The sequence below is a fragment of the Rattus norvegicus genome, chromosome 1, assembly GCF_036323735.1.
Source record: "Rattus norvegicus strain BN/NHsdMcwi chromosome 1, GRCr8, whole genome shotgun sequence".
Lineage (NCBI taxonomy): Eukaryota > Metazoa > Chordata > Mammalia > Rodentia > Muridae > Rattus > Rattus norvegicus.
Window position 1 is genome coordinate 192,031,716 of NC_086019.1, and position 20,886 is coordinate 192,052,601.

Genomic DNA, 20,886 nt, shown 5'->3' on the forward strand with positions numbered 1-20,886 from the left:
GCTGGAATTAAAGGTGTGCCACCTCCATTACCTGACTCCCATTTCCTCTCATTTTTTTTCTTTTTTTTCGGAGCTGGGGACCGAACCCAGGGCCTTGCGCTTGCTAGGTAAGCGCTCTACCACTGACCTAAATCCCCAACCCCTCCTCTCATTTTTTAACTTGACCTGGATAATGTGTACTCAAAGGTAGACTTTTCGGGTAATATGGGGAAAAAACTCCCAAATGGGGAAACCAGGAATCATTTGAGAAACCTTTGGTCTGGGACAGTGAAGCAAGAACTTGAGTCTGGAATTTTGGTGTTAGAGACTGATCTGCGCCTGTTAGGCATATGGTCTACCACTGAGCCACACCCCTTAGCCCATGTGGCCTTTGGAAATGTAGCTTAGCTCAGCACAGACATCCGAGAGTCGAGAAAACACAAATACAAACTTGTTTTTAGAAAATTTTGTATACAAAACCAGGAGCTAGATGTGTAGCTGGAAAAGATACCTCAGCTCTGTTCCAGGTCTGTCACCAAGTAGGGCTGTGTTTGCCTCAAGGCCTCAAGGAACAAGTTCTTGCAGGTCAGGTTCCAGGCTGGAGCAAAGCTAAAGAGCTTCCTCATCTTGTTTTGGTTGGTGGTCTCTGCACGAACTGCCTGGTACTGTCCTTCAGTCAGCACATTGCCATACAGAGCATCCAGCAAACCATCAACTTCTGTGACCCTGGCAATGAGTGCTTGCCTGTGTTGGTCCACAAAATGTTCTGAGGGTGGAAGTGATAATGATATTTAATACTGCTTCAAAATTTACTAAATAGGGCTGGAGAATCAAGGCAAACCACCCACCATGACTACCTAGACAAAGTACATTCTTCTAAAAACGTGTGGGTAGTAGGAAGGCAGGCAGGGTCATTAGTCCAGTCTGCCTCCCAACTAGGCACAATAGATAGGCTGTGCAAGGGTGTGGTAGGGTGGGGAGGCCTCACCTGTTCTGGCTGTGCCCTGAGCAGGGACACTGGTTGCAGTAGCCACAGCTCCAGACTCTGCAAAAAAAGGAAAAAAAAAATGCCAGATGGTTCTTTTCCCTTTTTCAACAGTCTTTCGGGGTTGACTCCCACTCCACCCAGGGTGCTAAATTGAAGTCTACGAAGGGAAGTTTTTTTTTTTTTTTTCCCCCAGTATGGCAAGAGGAACAGAAAGTTAAGTGCCAAAGAGGCAAGCCTCTGGTGGTGTGCAGGAAGTTGAGGGTAGACAAATAAGGGGACACACTCACCTTCCATAATCTTTTGCAGCTGCTCAGCCAGCTCCTGTATGCCCATGTCTCTAAGCACAGTCATTGTGAGCTCCAAGCCATACCCCTCCAGATAGTAGCTGACGAGTTTATCAGTGAGGTCTATGGGGTCCATCTGCAGCAGGGCCCCCCGTGGGATGCGCCCATAGCCTTCCCGCACTGGCGCTGTCAGCAGCTTCATCTTGAACTTTTTAAACTCATCCGCTGTCAAGTTTTCAAGAGCGTCCAGGATGGCATCTCGTGCCCGCCCCATGGCTCAGGTGGGCAGCCGCGGTCACCTTTTACTCTTGCCGCTGCTAGCCTGCTGCAGCTCGCCTGCTGCAGCTCGCCTGCTGCAGCTCGCCTGCTGCAGCTCGCCTGCTGCAGCTCGCCTGCTGCAGCTCGCCTGCTGCAGCTCGCCTGCTGCAGCCTGCCTGCTGCCAGCCCTTCAAGACCAGGAAGTCATCTGCTTAGGCCAATGGGCGTGCCAGGACTCCACCCTCTTCCACTTACAGCGCCTGTTCTTTCCCCAGCGAGCTAGTTTTGGTTTCCGCCCCAAGACTTTCAAATTTGGCTTTTTTTCTAGGCTGCCGAAAGTGGAGTTGGGTCGGCAGAGGATGTCGGGTGGGGACAGAGGGTGGAGCTAAATTGTTACTCCGGCAGGTCCTGAGTTTCTGAGAGGCTCAAATAGAGCTTTTTTGTAAACCAGCTGTTGCTGTTTCTGTTGTTTCTTGGAGCATAGAAGCTTAGAATCTTGGAAATCTAGATGCCCTGAATCTCGTTTCCCCAGATCTTAGGATCCTCTCACATGCCGTTGGATATTAGAGTTTTAACAGCTAGAACACTAAGCGCCCTGAATTCCACAGACTTGGATGAAAAGAGTGTGACTATATGTCTTCACCTTACTTTCAGCTACATTTATTAAACATTTTCGTCACTCTGTCTCACTGGGGTCATGATGGTTGGGTTGGAAGGGCTAAGGCTTCTTGAAATCCTACCAAGTTCCCCAGTAGTTAAATATTTTGTAGTGTGATGACAATCACCACTAGATAAAACACGAAAGTGAAGAGAGACCTGAGTGGAGAGCTAGCTACTCCTTACTCGGGCTGGTTAGGATGACCTTGGAGCCTGCTCTAAGAATTCATAACCTGCTTTAAACATGGCTGGGAAGGGTCTACTGGTACACCCCAGTTTTGATCGATTCAGTCTTGTTTTATACTATACTACCAGTTTACCTTTATCTTCAAGCTCCAGCCACACAGGACTCTCAGTTTCTCTTGAAAAGTTGCCTTTTCAAGTCTGCTCATACTCTTCCCTAAGTCTTGAAACCACTTCCCTCTCTAACAAAAGCTTGAGTCTTTAGGCCTTAGGTTAAATGTTATTTCCTCTGAAAGACCAGGTTTAAGAGTCCTCAATCTAATCATCTAGATCATATTACTGCTACTTAACATAGTCTTGGGGTCTTTTTTTTGGGGGGGGGTGAGGTTATAATGCCAGGAGCATTCTACCTAATCACTACTTAATGGCTTGCCTATTTATTTACTTTAGATAAGGTCTTGTTGTGTAATCTAGGCTAGTCTTGAACTCCTGATCCCTTTTGCTTACCTCACTGACTGGTTGGAATTGTAGTAGGTGTATTCTATCACATCTGGCTTAAGGTGCTTAAGGTGCCTCCTTCCTCCAGACAGGGTGCCATTATGTAGCCCTGACTGACCTGGAACTCTACAGATCAGGCCTAGAACACAGAGATCCACATGTCTCTGCATCACAAGTGCTTGGATCAAGGTGTGTACCACCAGGACTGTCAGGGTTCTACCTGTTGATACTTTAAAATGAGGATTAAGTTTGCAGGGTGACAAGGTGTCTCCATCCTTGTGGCATGGTATCCCAGCAGCAATTGTGGTGAGATAGTCAGTGTTCCTTGACTCATGGTTTATGGCGTCTCATTGGTCCTGCCACAATTTCCAGATCATTATGGCCAAAAGAATACATCTTTATAACTTACACAAAGGATGTTGTCCCTTTCCTATTCTTGGGGATTCCCCAGATTCCTCAGAGTCAAATGTCGTCCTTTCTAAGTAATTTCAACTCTCCTTTAGACTGGAGTTCTCCATAAATGTCACTTAATATGCTTTTTGACAGTCTCTTTAATGGAAAAACTAGCCCATGTACAAAAGGGAAGGTGGACCCAGGTAGAATGGTCCAGAGCACCTTGCATATTGTCTGATAGCTTAGCAGTTTAGTTTCTGTCTTTTTAAAAATAACTGGTCAAACCTAGGGCCCCATGCATTTATTTGTTTTATTTTTGTTCTCAACCTGCCTTCTCCTGCTATTTCCACCCTCTGGTTTCTCTCTATGATGTTCCTCATGTCTCTACCATAGTTTTTATAATGTCTGTTTACTTTTTGTAAAGTCTGAGAACTTGAGAGCAGAAACCAGATCTGGACTACTTCTGGCTAATACCCAGCATTGGGCTTGTCACTGACTTAGCCTTGAGGAGCCTTTATAGAATGACAAAGAGTTCTGATCCTAGAATTATAGAAATATACATGTGTATATATTTTAATTCTTTTTATTGTGTCTTGGTATGATTGTATTTGTGGTTTGATGTGCATAGAGGTTACAGACTAGCATTTAGGAATTAACACTCTTCTTTCACCATGGATTCCAGAGACTGATCTTGAGTTTCAGGCTTGCATTGAAACCACATTATTTATTTATTTTGGTTTTATGAAGTATGGTTTCAAACTTGTAGTTGAAGATGACCTTCCTTCTGCCTTGACCTCCCAAGTGCTGGGATTCCAACTGTGTGCTACCACACTCTTGTATAGCTTCTAGCTACATATACTGAGCCTTTGTTTGGACAAGGTGGCCTTTGCTTTTAATTGAAACTTGGAGGCTGCAGAAAATGGCATGAAGGATGTGTGTGTGTGTGTGTGTGTGTGTGTGTGTGTGTGTGTGTGTGTTGCCTCTGAAGAACAATGAGATCCTCACACTCTTCTGACTCTTTCTGGTGGTTGAGAGGAGATCAAGTTGGATCAGATGACATCTGACCAGTTACACAAACTCATATGCCTTAGATATTTACCAGGGATTTCAGGAAGTGTTAGCAATTTAATAAGATGCCACAGAAAGGTAAGAGACATGGGCGAGAGAAATGTTACCCTTGCTGTCACAGATTGGAATTATCACCCTGATGTTGGTTTTAGACTGGACCACAGTAGGGACAAATGATGTCTTACTGGATGGACTCTGTCATCATTCTGCACATTATGAACTCAGAAGAATTTGGAGAAACCTATTTTACTTGAAAAGGATATATTAAGGTTCTACTGTTTGGTTTTTGGTCTTTAGTTTTTTTTTTTTTTTTTTTTGTTTTTCGTTTTTTGGTTTTTTTTGGTTCTTTTTTTCGGAGCTGGGGACCGAACCCAGGGCCTTGCGCTTGCTAGGCAAGTGCTCTACCATTGAGCTAAATCCCCAACCCCTGGTCTTTAGTTTTTTAAGATGGGATTTTTCTGTGTATCTCTTTGATTAACCTGACACTTACTCTGTAGACCAGGCTGGCCTGAAACTCAGAGATCCACCTGCTTCTGCCTCCCTGAGTGCTGGGATTAAAGGTCTGTACCACCACTGTCTGGCAACACTGCTGTATTTGAAGCCTTTTTGGATTGCTGTCTTATTATTAGCTTCCATTTTTTTAATCTCACTATTTTTCTAGTTATTGTTATAAGCACTTAGAACACACAATCTCGTTTAATTTCTCCTGCATCCTCAACAAGTATCTATTTTTTTTCCTCCCAGTGGGAAACACATTTTCGGAAGTCATGCTGGGAACCATTGGCAAACCACAGATGGGAACTCTATCTATGTGTCACCTATGACTCCCTAGATTTCACCTAACATGCCTGAGTTCCATTTTTCTGGCCTAAAAAAATGCCTCTTTCTTGGAATGATTATACAGGAAGAAAATACCTTCTTTAGCTTCTCTGAAATGCCACTAGGAAGGTGGGTGTTGTGGATGGTAGTGTAATGATGAAATTAACTTCCCTGTGTTTGCCAGAACATTTCAAATGCTCTAGAACTTACAAAGCATATTCAGAAGATATGGAACACTGGGAAAACAGGAGTAGAGGGATGTTAGTCCCAGCCACATTTACCTTCCAGACTCTCTGTCTCCTCCTGAATTAAGGAAGTCACACCCCTCAGTCTGGACCCAATGTCAATCAGTACTCTGAGAATGTCAGTGTCTTGCCCACTGTCCCCAAGGAGGAGGTAAAGACAAAGTCTGCTGATTCCTGGAGACTGCTAAGGTAGCTTCTACCTGGGAGATAAATATATGGGTTTTAGACTTTCTGGGAAGCCAAATGCTCTTTTCTATTTCTAGATGATGTGCTTAGAGAGGTGTGTTTTGACAGAAAAGAACCTAGGGTTCAGAAGTTCTGGCTTGCCCTTCTCCTGCTGGACCTAAGCCAGAGTGGCTGGTAACAGGAGATGCTTCCTGGATGTATGAACCCTAAACCCGTAAAATAACTGATTGATTGAACAATATTGTTTCTTCTGGAGCTGGAAGGGCTACTGTTTTTTGTTTGTTTGTTTGTTTGTTTTTAAAGATTTATTTATTCATTTATTATATATAAGTTCACTGTAGCTGTCTTCAGATACACCAGAAGAGGGCATCGGATCTGTTTACAGATGGTTGTGAGCCACCATGTGGTTGCTGGGATTGAACTCAGGACCTCTGGAAGAGCAGTCAGTGCTCTTAACCACTGAGCCATCTCTCCAGGCCCTGTTTGTTTGTTTGGTTTTTTTTTTTTTTTTTTTCTTTTTTCTTTTTTTCGGAGCTGGGGACCGAACTCAGGGCCTTGCGCTTGCTAGGCAAGCGCTCTACCACTGACCTAAATCCCCAACCCTTGTTTGTTTTTTGATAGAAGTTTCTCAGTGCTTGACTGTCCTGGAGATAGCTCTGTAGACTATCTGCCTCCCAAGTGCTGAGATTCAAAGAATGTGCCACTATGCCTGGCAAGAATACATATTTCTAATATTTCCAGAACACTGGGCCAGTTCCTCAACTTCCTCTGCATCTCCTTTGTTTTCTAAGGCACATGCAGGGACAGTGGGGTCAGGTACATGACCTAAAAAAGTTAGAGACTGTGAAGTGGGGTAGGACAGAGCTGGTACATAGAATCTCAGCCTTAGTTTTCCAGTCTGTGGGCTGGGATGTTTATGATCTCACAAGCTTGCTGGGAGGGTTCACTGGAAAAATTAGTGGTAATAATTGTAAAACTATCAGTATCTAGCATTTGCTCAACGTGTTCTGTGTGTTTGTCAAATGTGGCTCACACCTTAATCCTCAGTGGGCAGATGGAGAAATTGAGTTTGAGGCCAGCTAAGACTATATAGAATACTAGGCTAGCCTGGACCTAGGTCTTAGGTGAACAAATATGAGTGCCCATCTCCAAGCCCAAAGAACTAACTTGTTGAATCTTCATAAAAATCTTAGTGTTTATTACAACATGTAATCCCCATTTTAGAGACAATGGAGAGTAGGGGAAATAAAAGTTCCCTGGGCTCTTCAGTTTCCTGGGAGAGAATGTGAGAAAACCCAGGCTGACTGACTTGTGCCAGGCCATACTGTGAGATGGTGGAGTCCAGATTTGAATGTAGTGGCAGATAGCACTTCCTAAATCCTTACATGCTCTCCTCTTTATTCTTCATGGTAGCATGTACTGTAGCCCTAGGTAGCCTGTCCTGAAACTCATGTAGACCATGTTGGCTTCAAGTTCACAAATATCTACCTACTTCTGCCTCTCACGTGCTGGAATTAAGGGTGTGTCACTACACCCAGATGGCATCTCACTTTGAGGTCTAGACAAGCCTCAAACTTGTGGCTGTTTTCCTGCCTCAGCTTCCTGAGAGGAGCGAGGGTCCCAAGTATGAGCCATTCATGGGACTTACCACTCTGGCTGTTGCGAGACTTTCCCTTGATACAAATTGGGAGCTCTCCTTTGAGCCCCAGGGCCTTTGGAAGAGTTTGACTTCAGGAACAACACTGGTTCCTTCCTCCTCCTCCCTTAGACATGGCTTCTTGTGTTTTCTACTGTAGCTTGCTTAAGACAATGCCTTTTTCATGGGTCAAATAAGAAACCTAGTCTGTCTTTGTTACTTTTGAATATGAATACTTATGGATGGATCAAATCTAGAATCTGTAGCCTCAACTTGAGAATGATGGAAGCTCTAGATGAGGTAAAAATTTTACACGTTAGTTTTTGAACTTAAATGAAACTGCTTGTGGCTTCAGCGGTCAGCTCCAAATACACATTTGCTCCACACCCTTCCTGTTACAAACATCAGGCCTACTCTGATCAACATCATCGAAGTAGGTAGACACTTGGAGCTAATGAAGAGTAGGAGAAATAAAAGTCCCCTGATTCTTGAGTCTCCTGAGAGAGAACACTAACTCCAAAGGAGCTTGAAGTACCAACACCAGACTTGAGACAGAGCCTCTGAAGAGAAGCGGAATTTAAAACAGAATCTCTGGACTGGGCAAGAACAGTTGAGGGAGGGAAGTAAAGCCAACTCAAGGCTGAGCAAAACTGATGAAATCTGAGAGGACAAATGAGAGTGTCCGTGACTGTTCCTTTTTGGAAATAATTGATCATCAGAATGTGCCATGTACTTTATCCTAAGCCAGAGACAAGCATGGAACAACATTTATATTCTAGCAGAAGACAAAGCAAGTCAAATGTGCTCTATGTTAGATGGTGATAACTGTTACTCAGAATGAGGAAGCAGAGATGGGGGACTTAGGGGAGACCCAAGGCTGTCAGATGGGGCTCATCTGTAGTCACAGCTACTGGCAGGGAGCTGAAGTAGGATGATGAATTCAAAGCCAGCCTTGGCACCATATACTGATATCTTAGAAAGGACAAAGCAGTCATGGTCATAATCCTAGTGCATGCAATGTAGGGACAGCAGATCCTAAGTTCCAGGCCAGCTCTGGCTGCACACTGAGACTGTGATATGTTTACGGCCCTGGTCTTTATGTGGTACCACAAAAAGGAAAACAAGTTAAATTATGTATCAATATTACCTTAACAGACTTGAACTTGCATTCCCTGAGGAGAAATTATGGTCTGTGAGATCACATCAATTACTGGCTCGGTCCATTGGAAGAAGGATCATAGGAACTTACAGGGCTCATTTTGGTTTCAGTGAAATGCCACATAGACTGGGCTTTGGGGTGAATCGATGAGAAATGCCATCTAGTTGTAATTATGGAGGAGCTATGGAGCGAGGACCCTGGCTGCTCTTGCAAAGGGCCCTAGTTCAGTTCCCAGCACCCAGCTGTCTGTAACGTCTGGTCCAGGGGATCTGATGCCTTTTGACTTCTGTGGGTACCAAGCATGCACATAGTGCAATGCATCTATGCAGGCAACACACACACACACACACACACACACACACACACACACACACACACACACAATCTAAGAAAATTTAAAATTATACTTATCAAATATTTCTGCTGAAAGTACATGACTTGTGGGACACTAGGTTTCTTCATTTACCACATAAATCGTATATGGACACATACAAAAATATGAAGAGGGAGACTTTTTTCCTTTTGCATGAATATTTTTATAGATTTTATTTGACTCTCCCCCCTCCCTGCCCTAGAAATCAGTTCTTTGCATAGGCTATGGTCATGGGGCTTCACAAGATCAATTCCTGAATACCTTGCAGTGGATTACGTATCTCATACACAGAATTGTAGCTTTACATAAAGCATGGGTAGCACATAAACATTGGAAACCCTCACTTAAATATTTAAGATGCTTGCAGTCTCTAGTATGTTCTGAATGACAGAGTTCTTCCTTTTTTTTTTTTTAAAGATTTATTTATTTATTTTATGTATGTGAGTACATTGTAGCTGTCTTCAGACACACCAGAAGAGGGCATCGGATCAGACTACAGATGGTTCTAAGCCACCATGTGGTTGCCGGGAATCGAACTCAGGACCTCTGGAAGAGCAGTCAATACTCCCAACCGCTGACCATCTCTCCAGCCCGACAGAGTTCTTCCTACATAAATAGGACATGATTTATGCAGCAGATAGGAAGTATATTGGGTGTGGTACCTTCCTTTAGAGTCTCTGTCTGTCTCTGTCTCTCTGTCCTGTCTCTGTCTGTGTCTGTTTGTCTGTCTCTGTCTCTCTCTGTCTCTGTTTGTGTCTGTCTCTCTGTCTGTCTCTGTCTCTGTCTCTGTCTCTCTCTCTCTCTCTCTCTCTCTGTGCCCGTCCGTGCCCGTCTGTGCATTTGTGCATGCGTGTGTGCATATGCATGCAGGTGCCCATAGAGGTCAGAAGAGAGCAGGAGATGGAGTTGTCAGTAGTTGTGACCCATTGGATGTGAGTACCAGAAATTGAGTTTGGACCCTTTGAAAGAACTCATGCTCTAACTACTGACCCATCTCACTGTCTCCATGTTGTTGTGCCTCCCTGCTTTCTTGGCAAGATTGTTTTTTCCTTTTTTGCATGTCATGTTGGAGTTGAGGACCTAGAGGGCTATTCCTTTTCTACTTTTAGATTTGTTTATTCTAGTTTATGTGTATGGCTGTGTATGGGTGTCTTGCCTGAGTCTATGTATGCATGTCATATGTATGCCTGCCTTCAGAGGTCAGAGAAGTGTGTTGAATCACATGAAACTGCAGTCAGGGATGGCTGGGAGCCACCATGGGGGTGCTGGGAACCAAACTTGGCTCCACTGCAAGAGCAGCAAGCGCTCTTAACCTTTGAGCCGTCTCCGGCTCTCCAGAGAGCTATTGTAGGGCATACAATACAATGTATCCATAAGAGAACGTATTTGCTTTAAGTCTGGGCATGGTAGTGTATACATGAGATCCTAGCACTTAGGTGTTGGAGGCAGGAAGACCAGGAGTTCAAAGCAACTTTCTTGTATACAGCGAGTTTGAGGCCAGCTTGGGCTGCATGACTCATTTTCTCAAAGAGCTAAACAAAATACAACAACAACTAAAAGGAACCAAAACTGAAAGTTAAAAACCAAAACTCCCCAAATAGCCTAGCTTTACTTCATTCGCTTATTTATACACAGCTTTCTGTGTCCAGGAGCTTGTGGCCTTCCTTCCTGCAGGAATACAGGTGACTCCCAGAGCTGACTTACACACACACACACACACACACACACACACACACACACACACACACACACACACACACACACAGAGTTTGTTTTGTTTTTCAGGACGGAGATTTTTCTGGGTAGCTCTGGTTGTCCTGAAACTCACTCTATAGACCAGGCTGGCCTTGAACTCAAAGACCTGCCTGCTTCTGCTTCCTGAGTGCTGGGATTAAAAGTGTGCACCCTCCCCCAATAGCACTCTCATATATATATTCTCCCCTCCCCCCACTTCTCAGGTTCTCATGTATCCAAGGCTGGCTTTGGACTCTTTTTTTTTTTTTTTGAAGTCAAGCTCCATTTATTTACAGCCACCACACACAGCAGTCCTCAGGCCAGTGAACACCCAAAAAAGCAAATCAAGAGTCAAACCCAAAAGGTCCAGGTACACACAGTAGGGCCAGATTCTCCTTTAGTGCACATAGACAAATCTTCCAGTCAAATGACTTGGGCAACCCAAGCTGAAGTCTCTTGAAACTCTCCTTGAGAGAAAGGAGTTATTGTGTGTTTTCATCCAGTCGCTGGAGGCTGTGTATTTCATTTTCTGGGTGAAAAAAACAATTCAGTTTAAGCAGATGACCTTGTGCAGTGTCTGGACACCGAAGAAACCTGTGCACAACCAGTGGGGAGGCTGGGGCACATCGCCTTCCTGCAACCTCCACCCACCTGGCCTCTGCACATGGCCCGGAGTCAGCCTTCTTCAGTGGGAGCCCCAGGTGAGGTTTCTAAATCCCACAAGGCTCCACAGTGCCTCTAGGCCACACCACATAATCTACACGTCACTCTGTGCCAGCAGCTGGGACTCTCTCCTCTTGCCTCAGCTTCTCAGGCATAAGTCACTCCACACCAACCTCTTGCTTCAATTGCATTTTTTAAAAAATGCCTTAAAATTATTTATATGTTTGGGTGTATGCATGTGTGTTTATGTACCACTTGTGTGCCTAGTATCCACAGAGGTCAGAAGAGGAAATAACAGGTTGTCTGGAGCTGGAGTTGTAGATGGTTGTGAGCAGCTTGGGGGACAGACCTAAGGTACTCTGGAGGAGTAGACAATGCCTCTTAACCATTGAGCCATTTCTTTAGCTTGGTACTTAAAATTTAAAGATGTGACGGAATGTTGTGTATCTGTCTTGTTACTGTAAGCAGCTCTGTGACACTCAGGGTTTAAGAAAAAGATCTAGGAGTCTGAAAAGGCATCACTGGAAGCTTGACGCTGAGAAGTGATCTGAGGAGAGAAGGAAAAGAGCTATGCAATATCTGGGATTGCAAGAATGTTCTAGACAGAGTGGCAAGGACAAAGTCCTCCAAGGACCAGGGGGAAAGGGTGAGGCACAGGTCAGAGCAATGAATGGGGCCAGATGGGTATAAATTGTAGGTCATAAGGAAGACTTTGATTTTTATTCTGATTAAAATTGATATTGCCAATTGAAAGATAAGCATATAAGAAAGTCTGGTGTGCCCAGGGAGGGCAAGTCCAGTTTTGAGCTGTAGGCTCAGTTCATTCATTTAACTACCTTTCTTGCATTCTCCAAGTGTTTGGGGGAGGGGATACTTTGTTCCAGGGCCTATGCTAGAAAATAGAGGAAAAATACCCTCACCTTAGTTATAGAGGAAGGAGGTCCTGCCTTCCCACAGGTGGGGTTAACACTGCCAGTGTGGCTTTGGTAAGTGGTCAACTTAGGAAATGAATAGGTTAACTAATAGCATCAAGGAGGAAGGCAGGCCAGCATAGAAGTGCTTGAAGAGGCAGCCCTGTTTGTCCACTGACTCTAAATTCTACCATGGCCTGAGGAAAGGACCAGGACAGGCGCGGCCAGGTGGCCTAGACATGGACATGTTCCTGCTGACTACTCACACTCCACATTTAGAACAGTTTCCAGAAAGTGGTGGGAGGGAGTGGATAGGACAGCTAAATATAGTTCTTGGGCCATTGAACTATCTGGGAGGGTCTGTCCACTATGTGCATGTCACCTGTTACGTCCACCCACTGCCATCTGGCCCTGAGTCCCTGCCCTTGCATTGAGCCTGCTGCTTGCTTCTTGCTTGTCTCTGGACATAACTCCGGTCACCCTGCTGTTAAGCCTGTTCCTGACTGGTCCTCCTGGAAATCTTTTCTGGCCTAAGTTTTCCCACCAGACCTGTAAGTCCTATGGGCCTGGAGATAAGGGGGAAAGAGAGGGTTAGGTATGCTAGAGAGAGGTCAGTGGAAGGTCAATTGGGGAGGGGATTCTAGATAATTCCAGAGGAACGAAGGCCCAGACCTAGGTCACAGGCTGAAGCCTGGGCTAAGTCAGTAGCAAGGAGTGGGTGGAATTGGGTAGTGTTTAGAAACCGGGGTTGATAAATGCCCCGTTGGGTCACATTTGCTTCTATCTGGGCTGAGAATGGCAATATACACTCACTTTGGGATGAGACCACATCCTCTTTACCATTTGACCATAACCAGAGTCTCTTCCACTATGGGATGTGAGGTAGTTATAGGATGGAGCTCTGGCTGCTGGGACACAGATCCCGCATAGGACTGAACTGGAATTCTTGTCTTTGAGTTTGTCTGATGGGACTCCTCTTCCCAGGCTCACCATGTCGACTGCACCAGGCCTTTTGCGCCAGGAACTGTCTTGCCCGCTGTGCTTGCAGCTGTTCGATGCACCAGTGACCGCTGAGTGTGGCCACAGTTTCTGCCGTGCCTGCCTGATCCGTGTGGCAGGGGAGCCTGCCGACGATGGCACGGTTGCCTGTCCCTGTTGTCAGGCATCTACTCGGCCACAGGCGCTAAGCACTAACCTCCAGTTGGCACGCCTTGTGGAGGGTTTGGCACAAGTGCCCCAAGGCCACTGCGAGGAACACCTGGATCCACTGAGCATCTACTGCGAGCAGGACCGCACACTTGTGTGTGGTGTGTGTGCCTCTCTCGGTTCACACCGTGGTCACCGTCTTCTGCCTGCCGCAGAAGCCCATGCACGTCTCAAGGTGCTGGACCAGTGAAGGCTGGGTGGGACTGCTGATTACAGCAAGGGTCTGACCTTGGGAAGCGAGTTGACTTATGTTATGAGCTTTGGAGGATGGGCTCTAGGTTGCTAAGGAGAGTGGGGGAGCTAGGCAGCCAGAAGATGGGTCCAAAGGCCGCATGTAGCATCTGCAGAGCAGAGCTCACAGGAACCAGCTGGAAGCTGCCTATAGAGTAGCTAGCTAGCTTGCTTGGCTGCAATCCTCCAGCAAGCCTGAACATGCCAGAGCCGGGTCTGACCAAACCGTGGTGTGTCTGGCATATTGGGGCTGGGAAACTACCCACACATTCTTGGGTGAACTGCTAGGCTGGCATGTTTGCACGGTGAGACTAGCAGACAGAAAGTTAAAGGCTTGCCCAGGAGTCCCAGAGGCCGGCAGTCCAGCTTCGCACTGATGAATGACAGAGGCCCACTCATTCCTGAAACTACTAAACTTGTGCAAGCCTGAAGTTTTCAAGGGCAGTGGGAAGGGTGAGGCATTCCTGGCCAAAGCTCACCATGGGTAGGTAGCACCAAGATTCCAGCCTAAGCTATTATTATAGTTTGAACTAGAATACAGCCCTTACACAATTGTGTTATCCTGAAGTTGCACCAGGAAAAAAATCCAATTGTCGTCAAATGGATATACACCAAGTACACAGACTCCTAAAATCATGTATATCCCAAGTCATGTGCATGTAGATATAGCAGATAGGTGTCTACCCAGCCCAGGACGGTCTATGGGGGAAAAAAAACCCCTAGCAGCAGGGGCAGAGGTGGGGGGAGGAAGTGGGGTCTGGAGGTAAGGAGTGGCCCTTCCCCAGCCCAGTGAAGCTGTTGCTATTGTGTTCTGCTGCCTCATAGGCACTGCTTTCTCAGCACCTAGTCGTCACTCTTCTTTGGTACCAATTCCCAAACGTTCTGGGGCCTTGCCTCACAACCCTCCTTCCTGTGCCCTCCTTAGTTCAGTTCAGTCCTGGCTGTGAGTCTGCTGTTAGGAGACCTCCCAGCCCAGTTCCTCTTTGCTAACCCCTGAACTCTATCTAACCTTACTCATTTTTTTTTCTTTTTTCTTTTTTTTTTCCGGAGCTGGACCGAACCCAGGGCCTTGCGCTTCCTAGGCAAGCGCTCTACCACTGAGCTAAATCCCCAACCCCAACCTTACTCATTTTTGTCTGTGAACTATATTTAACCTGTAAAATAGAAGTCTCTCAGGCTTCTGGAAACATAAGGGACAGACATGGAGCTCCAGTCTCAGGGATCTGCATCAGCTTAGCCTTAAGCCTTAGGAGGTCTGAAAAAGGAGACCCCAGAAAAGAGCCCAAGGTGGGGCTGGGGTGGAGACAGGAGGAGCTCTGGAGCTTTGACAGGCTAGAGGGTTGGGTCAGGAACCCACTTACCAGACTCAGTGTGGTTGGGCAAGTTCCTGGGTACTGGGGCCCGCACTGCCTTTTGAAGCTGTGCTGCACATCCCTGTACACCCATGTCCTGCGCCATGGTCGCTATGGGTTTGACACTGTGTAGTCCTCGAAGTAGGAGGCAACCGGCTTGGTGGTGAGGTTGATGGCATCCAGTGGCCCAGGTTCCCTCATCTCCCAGGATGTGTCAAAAGCCCTCGGGAGTGGAGCTAGCTTCAAGCTTGAACTTCTTGGGGTAGTCAGACACCCTAATACCTTCTGATGGTGCTTGTTTGCCATGGCTCAGCCCTGAGTCCTCTGAACCTCTGATCACAAGCACCTGGAGCAACCAGGCTATCCTCACTGACAACAGATGTGGATGCCTCAAGGAAGACCATCTGAGGAAGAGATTGATCTGGCAGCTAGCCAGTAGTCTTTGGTTCAGCCCTGTGGTTTCCTCTGGGCTGCTATTCCTCAACAAACACCACCTTGCGTCATCAGTTTCCCCAGGGGAGCAGGAGGTGTCATCTGGTTGAAGTGGGGGTGTTACTGTCCCATTCTGCAGAGGAGGAAGAGGAGGCTAAGAAGAGCAGTGGTGGTAAGAAGGCAGGGGTAACCACGGCAGGGACCTACTGTTAGAAGCTCTCCCATGCTTGCACTCCAGTGGTCCCTAGACAGCTCACAGAAGGCTTAGCTGGTCCCTAGTGGGTGTGTACACTAGATTTTCTGTCCTCGGAGCCCATAGGCCTGGAAAGGGCTGGCTAGGGCACCAGCTGACTATGGCTGCATTTTTAAGTAAGGGGTGAAACACAGGAAGGGAAGATTATACTCCCTCTCCTTCTTCCTCCTCCCCTTTTTCCTCCTCCCCCTCCTCCCCACTCCTTCTCTGCTTCTTCCTCCCCCTCATTTTCCTTCCTCTCTCTTCCTTCTTCTCTTCTGAGACAAGGTCTTAGGTATTGTTATGTAGCTCAGGCTGGACCTCAAATTTGTGATTCTCCTGCCTCAGCCTCCTGAGAGTTGGGGTTGCAGACATGGACTATCATGGCTAGCTAGCGTCCTTTCTTTTTTCATTCACCCTTCACTCATTTCTGGAAGCCTGTTGTGTGCCACGTGCTATACTTTGCAGTCTGGTGGTGATCTTGTGTTTGTGATCCTTGCAAGGACCTATACTGGGGTTAAGTGCTTGCAGGTGATGCTGGAGAAATTAAGGCCAGTGGGAAGTTAAAAAAAATAGAACATCGGGCTGGAGAGATGGCTTAGCAGTTAAGAGCACTGACTGCTCTTCCAGAGGTCCTGAGTTCACAACCATCTGTAATGGGATCAGATGTCCTCTTCCGGTGTGTATGAAGTACAGTGTACTCATACAAATAAAATTTAAAATAAAAATAGAACACCAAAGGCAAAAAGTACTAGGATGAAGTATGGCCAGACCCAGAGGTAAGTAAGTGGATAGGGGACAGGCAGAGGGCTGGAGAAGGAGCTAACATGGAGGGGAAAGAACAGATGGCATGGGGGTGTCATTACGATCCTCTCTTGACTTTCCCCATAGACACAGCTTCCACAACAGAAGGCCCAGCTGCAGGAGGCATGCATGCGCAAGGAGAAGAGTGTAGCAGTCCTGGAGCATCAGCTGGTGGAGGTGGAGGTGAGGGGCTAGAGGGACAGAGTCCTGGGACTGCAGTCCAGGCTGAGGATCCCTACGCAGGAGTCCTCTCATTCCCACCTCAGGAGACCGTGCGTCAGTTCCGGGGAGCTGTTGGGGAGCAGCTGGGGAAGATGCGGATGTTCCTGGCTGCCCTAGAAAGTTCTTTGGACCGTGAAGCAGAAAGGGTTCGAGGTGAGGCAGGGGTTGCCTTGCGGCGGGAGCTGTCAAGCCTGAACTCTTACCTGGAGCAACTGAGGCAGATGGAGAAGGTGCTGGAGGAGGTGGCTGACAAGCCACAGACAGAATTCCTCATGGTGAGCACTCAAGAACCTCCCCTCCCTGCCTCCTGGCCGTGGCTCAGCCCCGAGAGGCCTCATCCCACTGTCACATGGGGACCGTGAAGTGTATAACAGCGAAGGGACAAGCTAGGACTTCATATCAGGCTTGGGACTCTGAACTGTGGTTCAGATTAGATGGTGCATGAGTGTGTCCATGGCACCATTCATGTCATAATGTTATAGGCTTGTGTGTCTATGGGGACAGTTTTCTAACAGGTGGATATATGTCTCTGGGATAAGGAAGGGCACCTGTTTCTGTTCACATGAGAACATCCAAGGTCTCCAAGGGTGACATTGAGTCCTGGGTTTCATTTGGCTTTTCTCATCTTTCTGACCCCACACTCATCGTTAGAACTCCCCAGAGTCCTCTCTCCCTGCTTTATCCTCATTCTCATTTTCTCTTTCTCCAGAAATTCTGCCTGGTGACCAGCAGGTGAGCAACTGGCCCTTTCTTCCACTGAACTTGCTTGTCCTGCTTTTCCAGGGATACCCTCTGCTCACAGGGTGCTTTTCAGTCATTTCTCACAACCACTTCTGTGCACTTTGTGTTGAACACAGACATGAAACAGCCTAAGTGCTTACCCCAAAACCTCATATACTGGTGTCACGGTGCCTCAGATGTGGAATAGGTCACAGGTATCATTTCAAGACTACTGGGAGGGAAAGGGATTGCTGAAGGAGACTTTCCAGGAGAATGGACATTGGAGCTGGAGCCAGAAGTATGGACTGGGGGATAACACTGCAAAGTGCAGGCTGGCCTCAAGCTCACCATGCGGGCAGCCCTGGAACTAGTGTTCTCTGATCTTAGCCTCTCACATTCGAGGATTATTGGCATGCTGCACCATGCCTAGCTCAAGCTGTGCATTTATCATCTACGGTGTTGCACACAGTCATGCTGTACAACACCCACCCTGTACAACACCCGACCCGTACAACACCCGCCCCGTACAACACCCACCCCGTACAACAACCACCCTGTACAACACTCACGCTGTACAACATCCGCCCTGTACAACACCCACCCTGTACAACACCCGCCCTGTACAACACCTGCCCTGTACAACACTCACGCTGTACAACTACCGCCTTCATCCATTTCTAGAGCTTTTCCATATTCCCAAGTGAGTTTAAGGCGAGGGTGTGATGTGAAGAAGTCCTGAAAGCCCTCCCTCTGCAACGCCCCGTGTCCTCGAGTGTCTGCAGTAATTCTTCCTGCCCCTCAGCATCACCTCTCCACCCCAGGCTGCAGAAGATTCTGTCAGAGTCACCACCCCCAGCAAGGCTAGATATCCAGCTGCCTGTCATCTCAGATGACTTCAAATTCCAGGTGTGGAAGAAGATGTTCCGGGCTCTGATGCCAGGTACTGAGAAGGGTGGGTGGCTCTTGGTTTGTATAACTGTGGGATTGGTGGGAGACCCAAAACACAGGGAGAGGCCTCCCAGCCTGCCTCAGAAAGCCAAAGAAGAAGATACTCTTTGCTGCTGGGGTCCTTCCTTGTAGCCCCCTAACCTGTGCTTGGAGAAGGACCTTTGAGGGCCTGGGGTTTACAGTGGGTGAAGGACATGGAAAGCACCCAGCTGACCTCAGGGGTCCCCTGCTGTGGCTGGGTGTGGGCCTCGGCCTGTGTGATCCTTGGCCAGTTCTTGACTCTGACCATAGAGATAATATAATGGTCCCTGTTGGCTGGAGGCTGAGGTTCTGTAGAGTTCGTGGAACCCTGGAGACAAAACTACGTCTGACACTGCCTCTGGGAGCCTGTGACTGGGGGCCAAGGGCTCAGTCTCCTCTCCTAAGAGCTAACATTTCTGGGTGCCTGCCCACAAGACACACACACACACACACACACACACACACACACACACACACACACACACACACACACTGTTCAGTCTTTATGGCCTTTGGCCCTGAAGGGGGGGGATGACAAGAAGTCTAGTTTATTCAAGAGAAAACTCTTAAGACCCAGAGACTACATCAAGACAGACAGAACCGGGCTTCCTGGCTCCTGTTCTGGATCTTGGTTGGGCCTTTTGGGGGCCTCAGAAAATATCACTCATTGGTATCTCCCAAGCCTGCCCACCACTTGCTTCACTGTGCAGCTAAGCAAACGCTGTGCATGTGGAGAGGTCCTTTGATAGAAGGACTAGCCTGACCATTGTCTGTTTGACAGAGTTGGAGGAACTGACTTTTGACCCCAGCTCTGCGCACCCGAGCCTGGTGGTGTCCGCCTCTGGTCGCCGAGTGGAGTGCTCGGAGCAGAAGGCGCCGCCAGCAGGAGAAGACACGTGCCAGTTCGACAAGACGGTAGCGGTAGTGGCGAAGCAGCTGCTGTCACAGGGGGAGCACTACTGGGAGGTGGAGGTGGGCGACAAGCCACGCTGGGCCCTGGGTGTGATGGCGGCTGACGCTTCCCGTCGTGGCCGCCTGCACGCGGTGCCCTCACAGGGGCTGTGGTTGCTCGGCCTGCGCGATGGCAAGATCCTGGAGGCACACGTGGAGGCCAAGGAGCCACGGGCACTGCGCACCCCAGAGAGGCCACCAGCGCGCATTGGCCTCTACCTAAGCTTTGCAGATGGCGTCCTGACTTTCTATGATGCAAGCAACACCGACGCGCTTACACCGCTCTTTTCTTTTCATGAGCGTCTGCCTGGGCCGGTGTACCCCATGTTTGACGTGTGCTGGCACGACAAGGGCAAGAATTCTCAGCCGCTGTTGCTCGTGGGGCCAGACAGTGAGCAGGCCTGAGCTTCTGCCGACTAGGAGGGAGGCCTGGTCCTGAAGGCCGTGGGATCAATTAGGTCACCTTTGTTAGGCCTGGATTGGTCTGGTTGGGGCGGACAGACTAGGCTGGCGGTAGATGGGGAGGGGATGTTTGTCTTCTAGGGTTCAGGGAAGTACACAGGTTGGGAAGCATAGGGGAGAGAGGATTAAGGTCTGTGAAGAAGGAAGATTATTCAGGTCAGGGGGGAAATCTGAGTTTGGGCCAAGTGTTCCAGGAGGAAGCTGAGGTTTAGGGAAGCCGGGAAGAGGATAGGATTTGGAAAGGATTTAGTAGAGGATCTTGGGAAGTCTGTGGAACTTCAGCCCTGCAATCCACTCCTGAAGGCCCCCTCTTTAAGGTTGCAGATTCCCCATGCCTGCGAGGTTTTCAGTTAGTGTTTGCCTCTAACTGCCTTTTCAAAGCCCCCAGTAATCCTGAGGGTGTGGGTGCATGACTGTAATCCCAGCATCTAGGGGCTGAGGCAGGGGGATGGCAAATTGAAAGCCAGCAGGACTCTGTCACAAACAGCAGTGACTGTGTTTCTGATGTCGTAGGTAGGGGAGGGGGTCAGAGAGGGCTTCTTGAAGCCGGGGAGGGACAGGTGTCGGGAGCACTTGCTCTTGCAGAGCTCTGAGCTTCAGCAGCAACACTGTGGCTCGTAACTCTCCAATCACAGTGAATCGATGGCCTCTTCCAGCCTCTGTGGGCATTTGTAGTGCACAGATACACGCGCAGGCAAAACACTGATACACGTTAAGAAAATAAAATAAAAAGATCCCTCTCTATCTCGATGTCTGTCTGTCTGTCTTTGGAGACAAGGTCTTGCTATGCAGCTCAAGCTGGCATAGAATTCACTTTGTGCCCCAAGTTGGCTTCAAATTCCTGATTCAGTTCGGCCCCTGGAGTGTTGTGGTTACAGGTGTATGCTGTCATGCTCAGCGAAGACAGTTGATTCTGACGAGTTCCCAAGTGAGCTGAAGTGGCGGTCATCTTGGGATCACACTGAGAGCACTCATGCTGATAGCCTACACAAGGGGCTGTAAGTCTGATTACATTGCCTGGCTCAACTAACACTGAAAATCTGCCTGACCAAGGAGTGGAAAGGGAAGAAAAGAACTTATTCTTTCTCATTGCTTCTAGAATGTTTTTGTTTGGACATCGAGGAAATCCTCCATGTTTCTCACCAAGAGGAAGAGCTTAACACTGTCTTTCTGTGGGTCCTGCTGCTGGTAGCACACAAGGCTTTCTGTGGGCCTCCCGATCTGACCTCTTCCTGTCTTCTTGGAACTTGCTCTGTAACCCAGGCTGGTCT

At 47.8% G+C, this 20,886-nt stretch overlaps 2 protein-coding genes and 1 long non-coding RNA gene across 4 annotated transcripts; 1 reads left to right on the plus strand and 2 right to left on the minus strand.

Moving 5' to 3' along the window:
* Positions 1 to 408: 408 nt before the first annotated feature.
* On the minus strand, positions 409 to 1,704 carry Pycard (PYD and CARD domain containing). The gene is made up of 3 exons (NM_172322.2): positions 1,255 to 1,704; positions 968 to 1,024; positions 409 to 745 (listed from the first exon to the last, which is right to left on the minus strand). Exons 1-3 carry the CDS (start codon positions 1,523 to 1,525, stop codon positions 492 to 494), a joined length of 582 nt encoding a protein of 193 aa, NP_758825.2. The 5' UTR covers positions 1,526 to 1,704; the 3' UTR covers positions 409 to 491.
* A 9,012-nt stretch (positions 1,705 to 10,716) lies between these two features.
* Positions 10,717 to 15,234, minus strand: LOC120099938 (uncharacterized). The gene is made up of 2 exons (XR_005499476.2): positions 14,833 to 15,234; positions 10,717 to 10,989 (listed from the first exon to the last, which is right to left on the minus strand). It is a non-coding gene; the product is annotated as an uncharacterized LOC120099938 (long non-coding RNA).
* On the plus strand, positions 12,505 to 20,365 carry Trim72 (tripartite motif containing 72). 2 transcript variants are annotated; one of them, NM_001077675.1, is made up of 7 exons: positions 12,505 to 12,585; positions 13,019 to 13,415; positions 16,379 to 16,474; positions 16,558 to 16,788; positions 17,223 to 17,245; positions 18,055 to 18,173; positions 18,984 to 20,365. In NM_001077675.1, exons 2-7 carry the CDS (start codon positions 13,026 to 13,028, stop codon positions 19,556 to 19,558), a joined length of 1,434 nt encoding a protein of 477 aa, NP_001071143.1. In that variant the 5' UTR covers positions 12,505 to 12,585; positions 13,019 to 13,025; the 3' UTR covers positions 19,559 to 20,365. The 2 variants fall into 2 exon arrangements, with proteins under 2 accessions (NP_001071143.1, XP_038941232.1); XM_039085304.2 differs by lacking the exons at positions 12,505 to 12,585; positions 13,019 to 13,415 and adding an exon at positions 15,286 to 15,427.
* The last annotated feature ends 521 nt before the right edge of the window (positions 20,366 to 20,886 follow it).

What these genes read in the sequence shown, in the direction of transcription:
- Pycard (NM_172322.2), bottom strand. Translation starts at nt 1,525, where the DNA reads ATGGGGCGGGCACGAGATGCCATCCTGGACGCTCTTGAAAACTTGACA. An exon ending in GCTGCAAAAGATTATGGAAG is followed by an intron (nt 1,025 to 1,254) that starts GTGAGTGTGTCC and finishes CTTTTTTTGCAG; the next exon opens with AGTCTGGAGCTGTGGCTACT. An exon ending in TCAGGGCACAGCCAGAACAG is followed by an intron (nt 746 to 967) that starts GTGAGGCCTCCC and finishes TTCCACCCTCAG; the next exon opens with AACATTTTGTGGACCAACAC.
- Trim72 (NM_001077675.1), top strand. Translation starts at nt 13,026, where the DNA reads ATGTCGACTGCACCAGGCCTTTTGCGCCAGGAACTGTCTTGCCCGCTG. An exon ending in AAGCCCATGCACGTCTCAAG is followed by an intron (nt 13,416 to 16,378) that starts GTGCTGGACCAG and finishes CTTTCCCCATAG; the next exon opens with ACACAGCTTCCACAACAGAA. An exon ending in ATCAGCTGGTGGAGGTGGAG is followed by an intron (nt 16,475 to 16,557) that starts GTGAGGGGCTAG and finishes TTCCCACCTCAG; the next exon opens with GAGACCGTGCGTCAGTTCCG.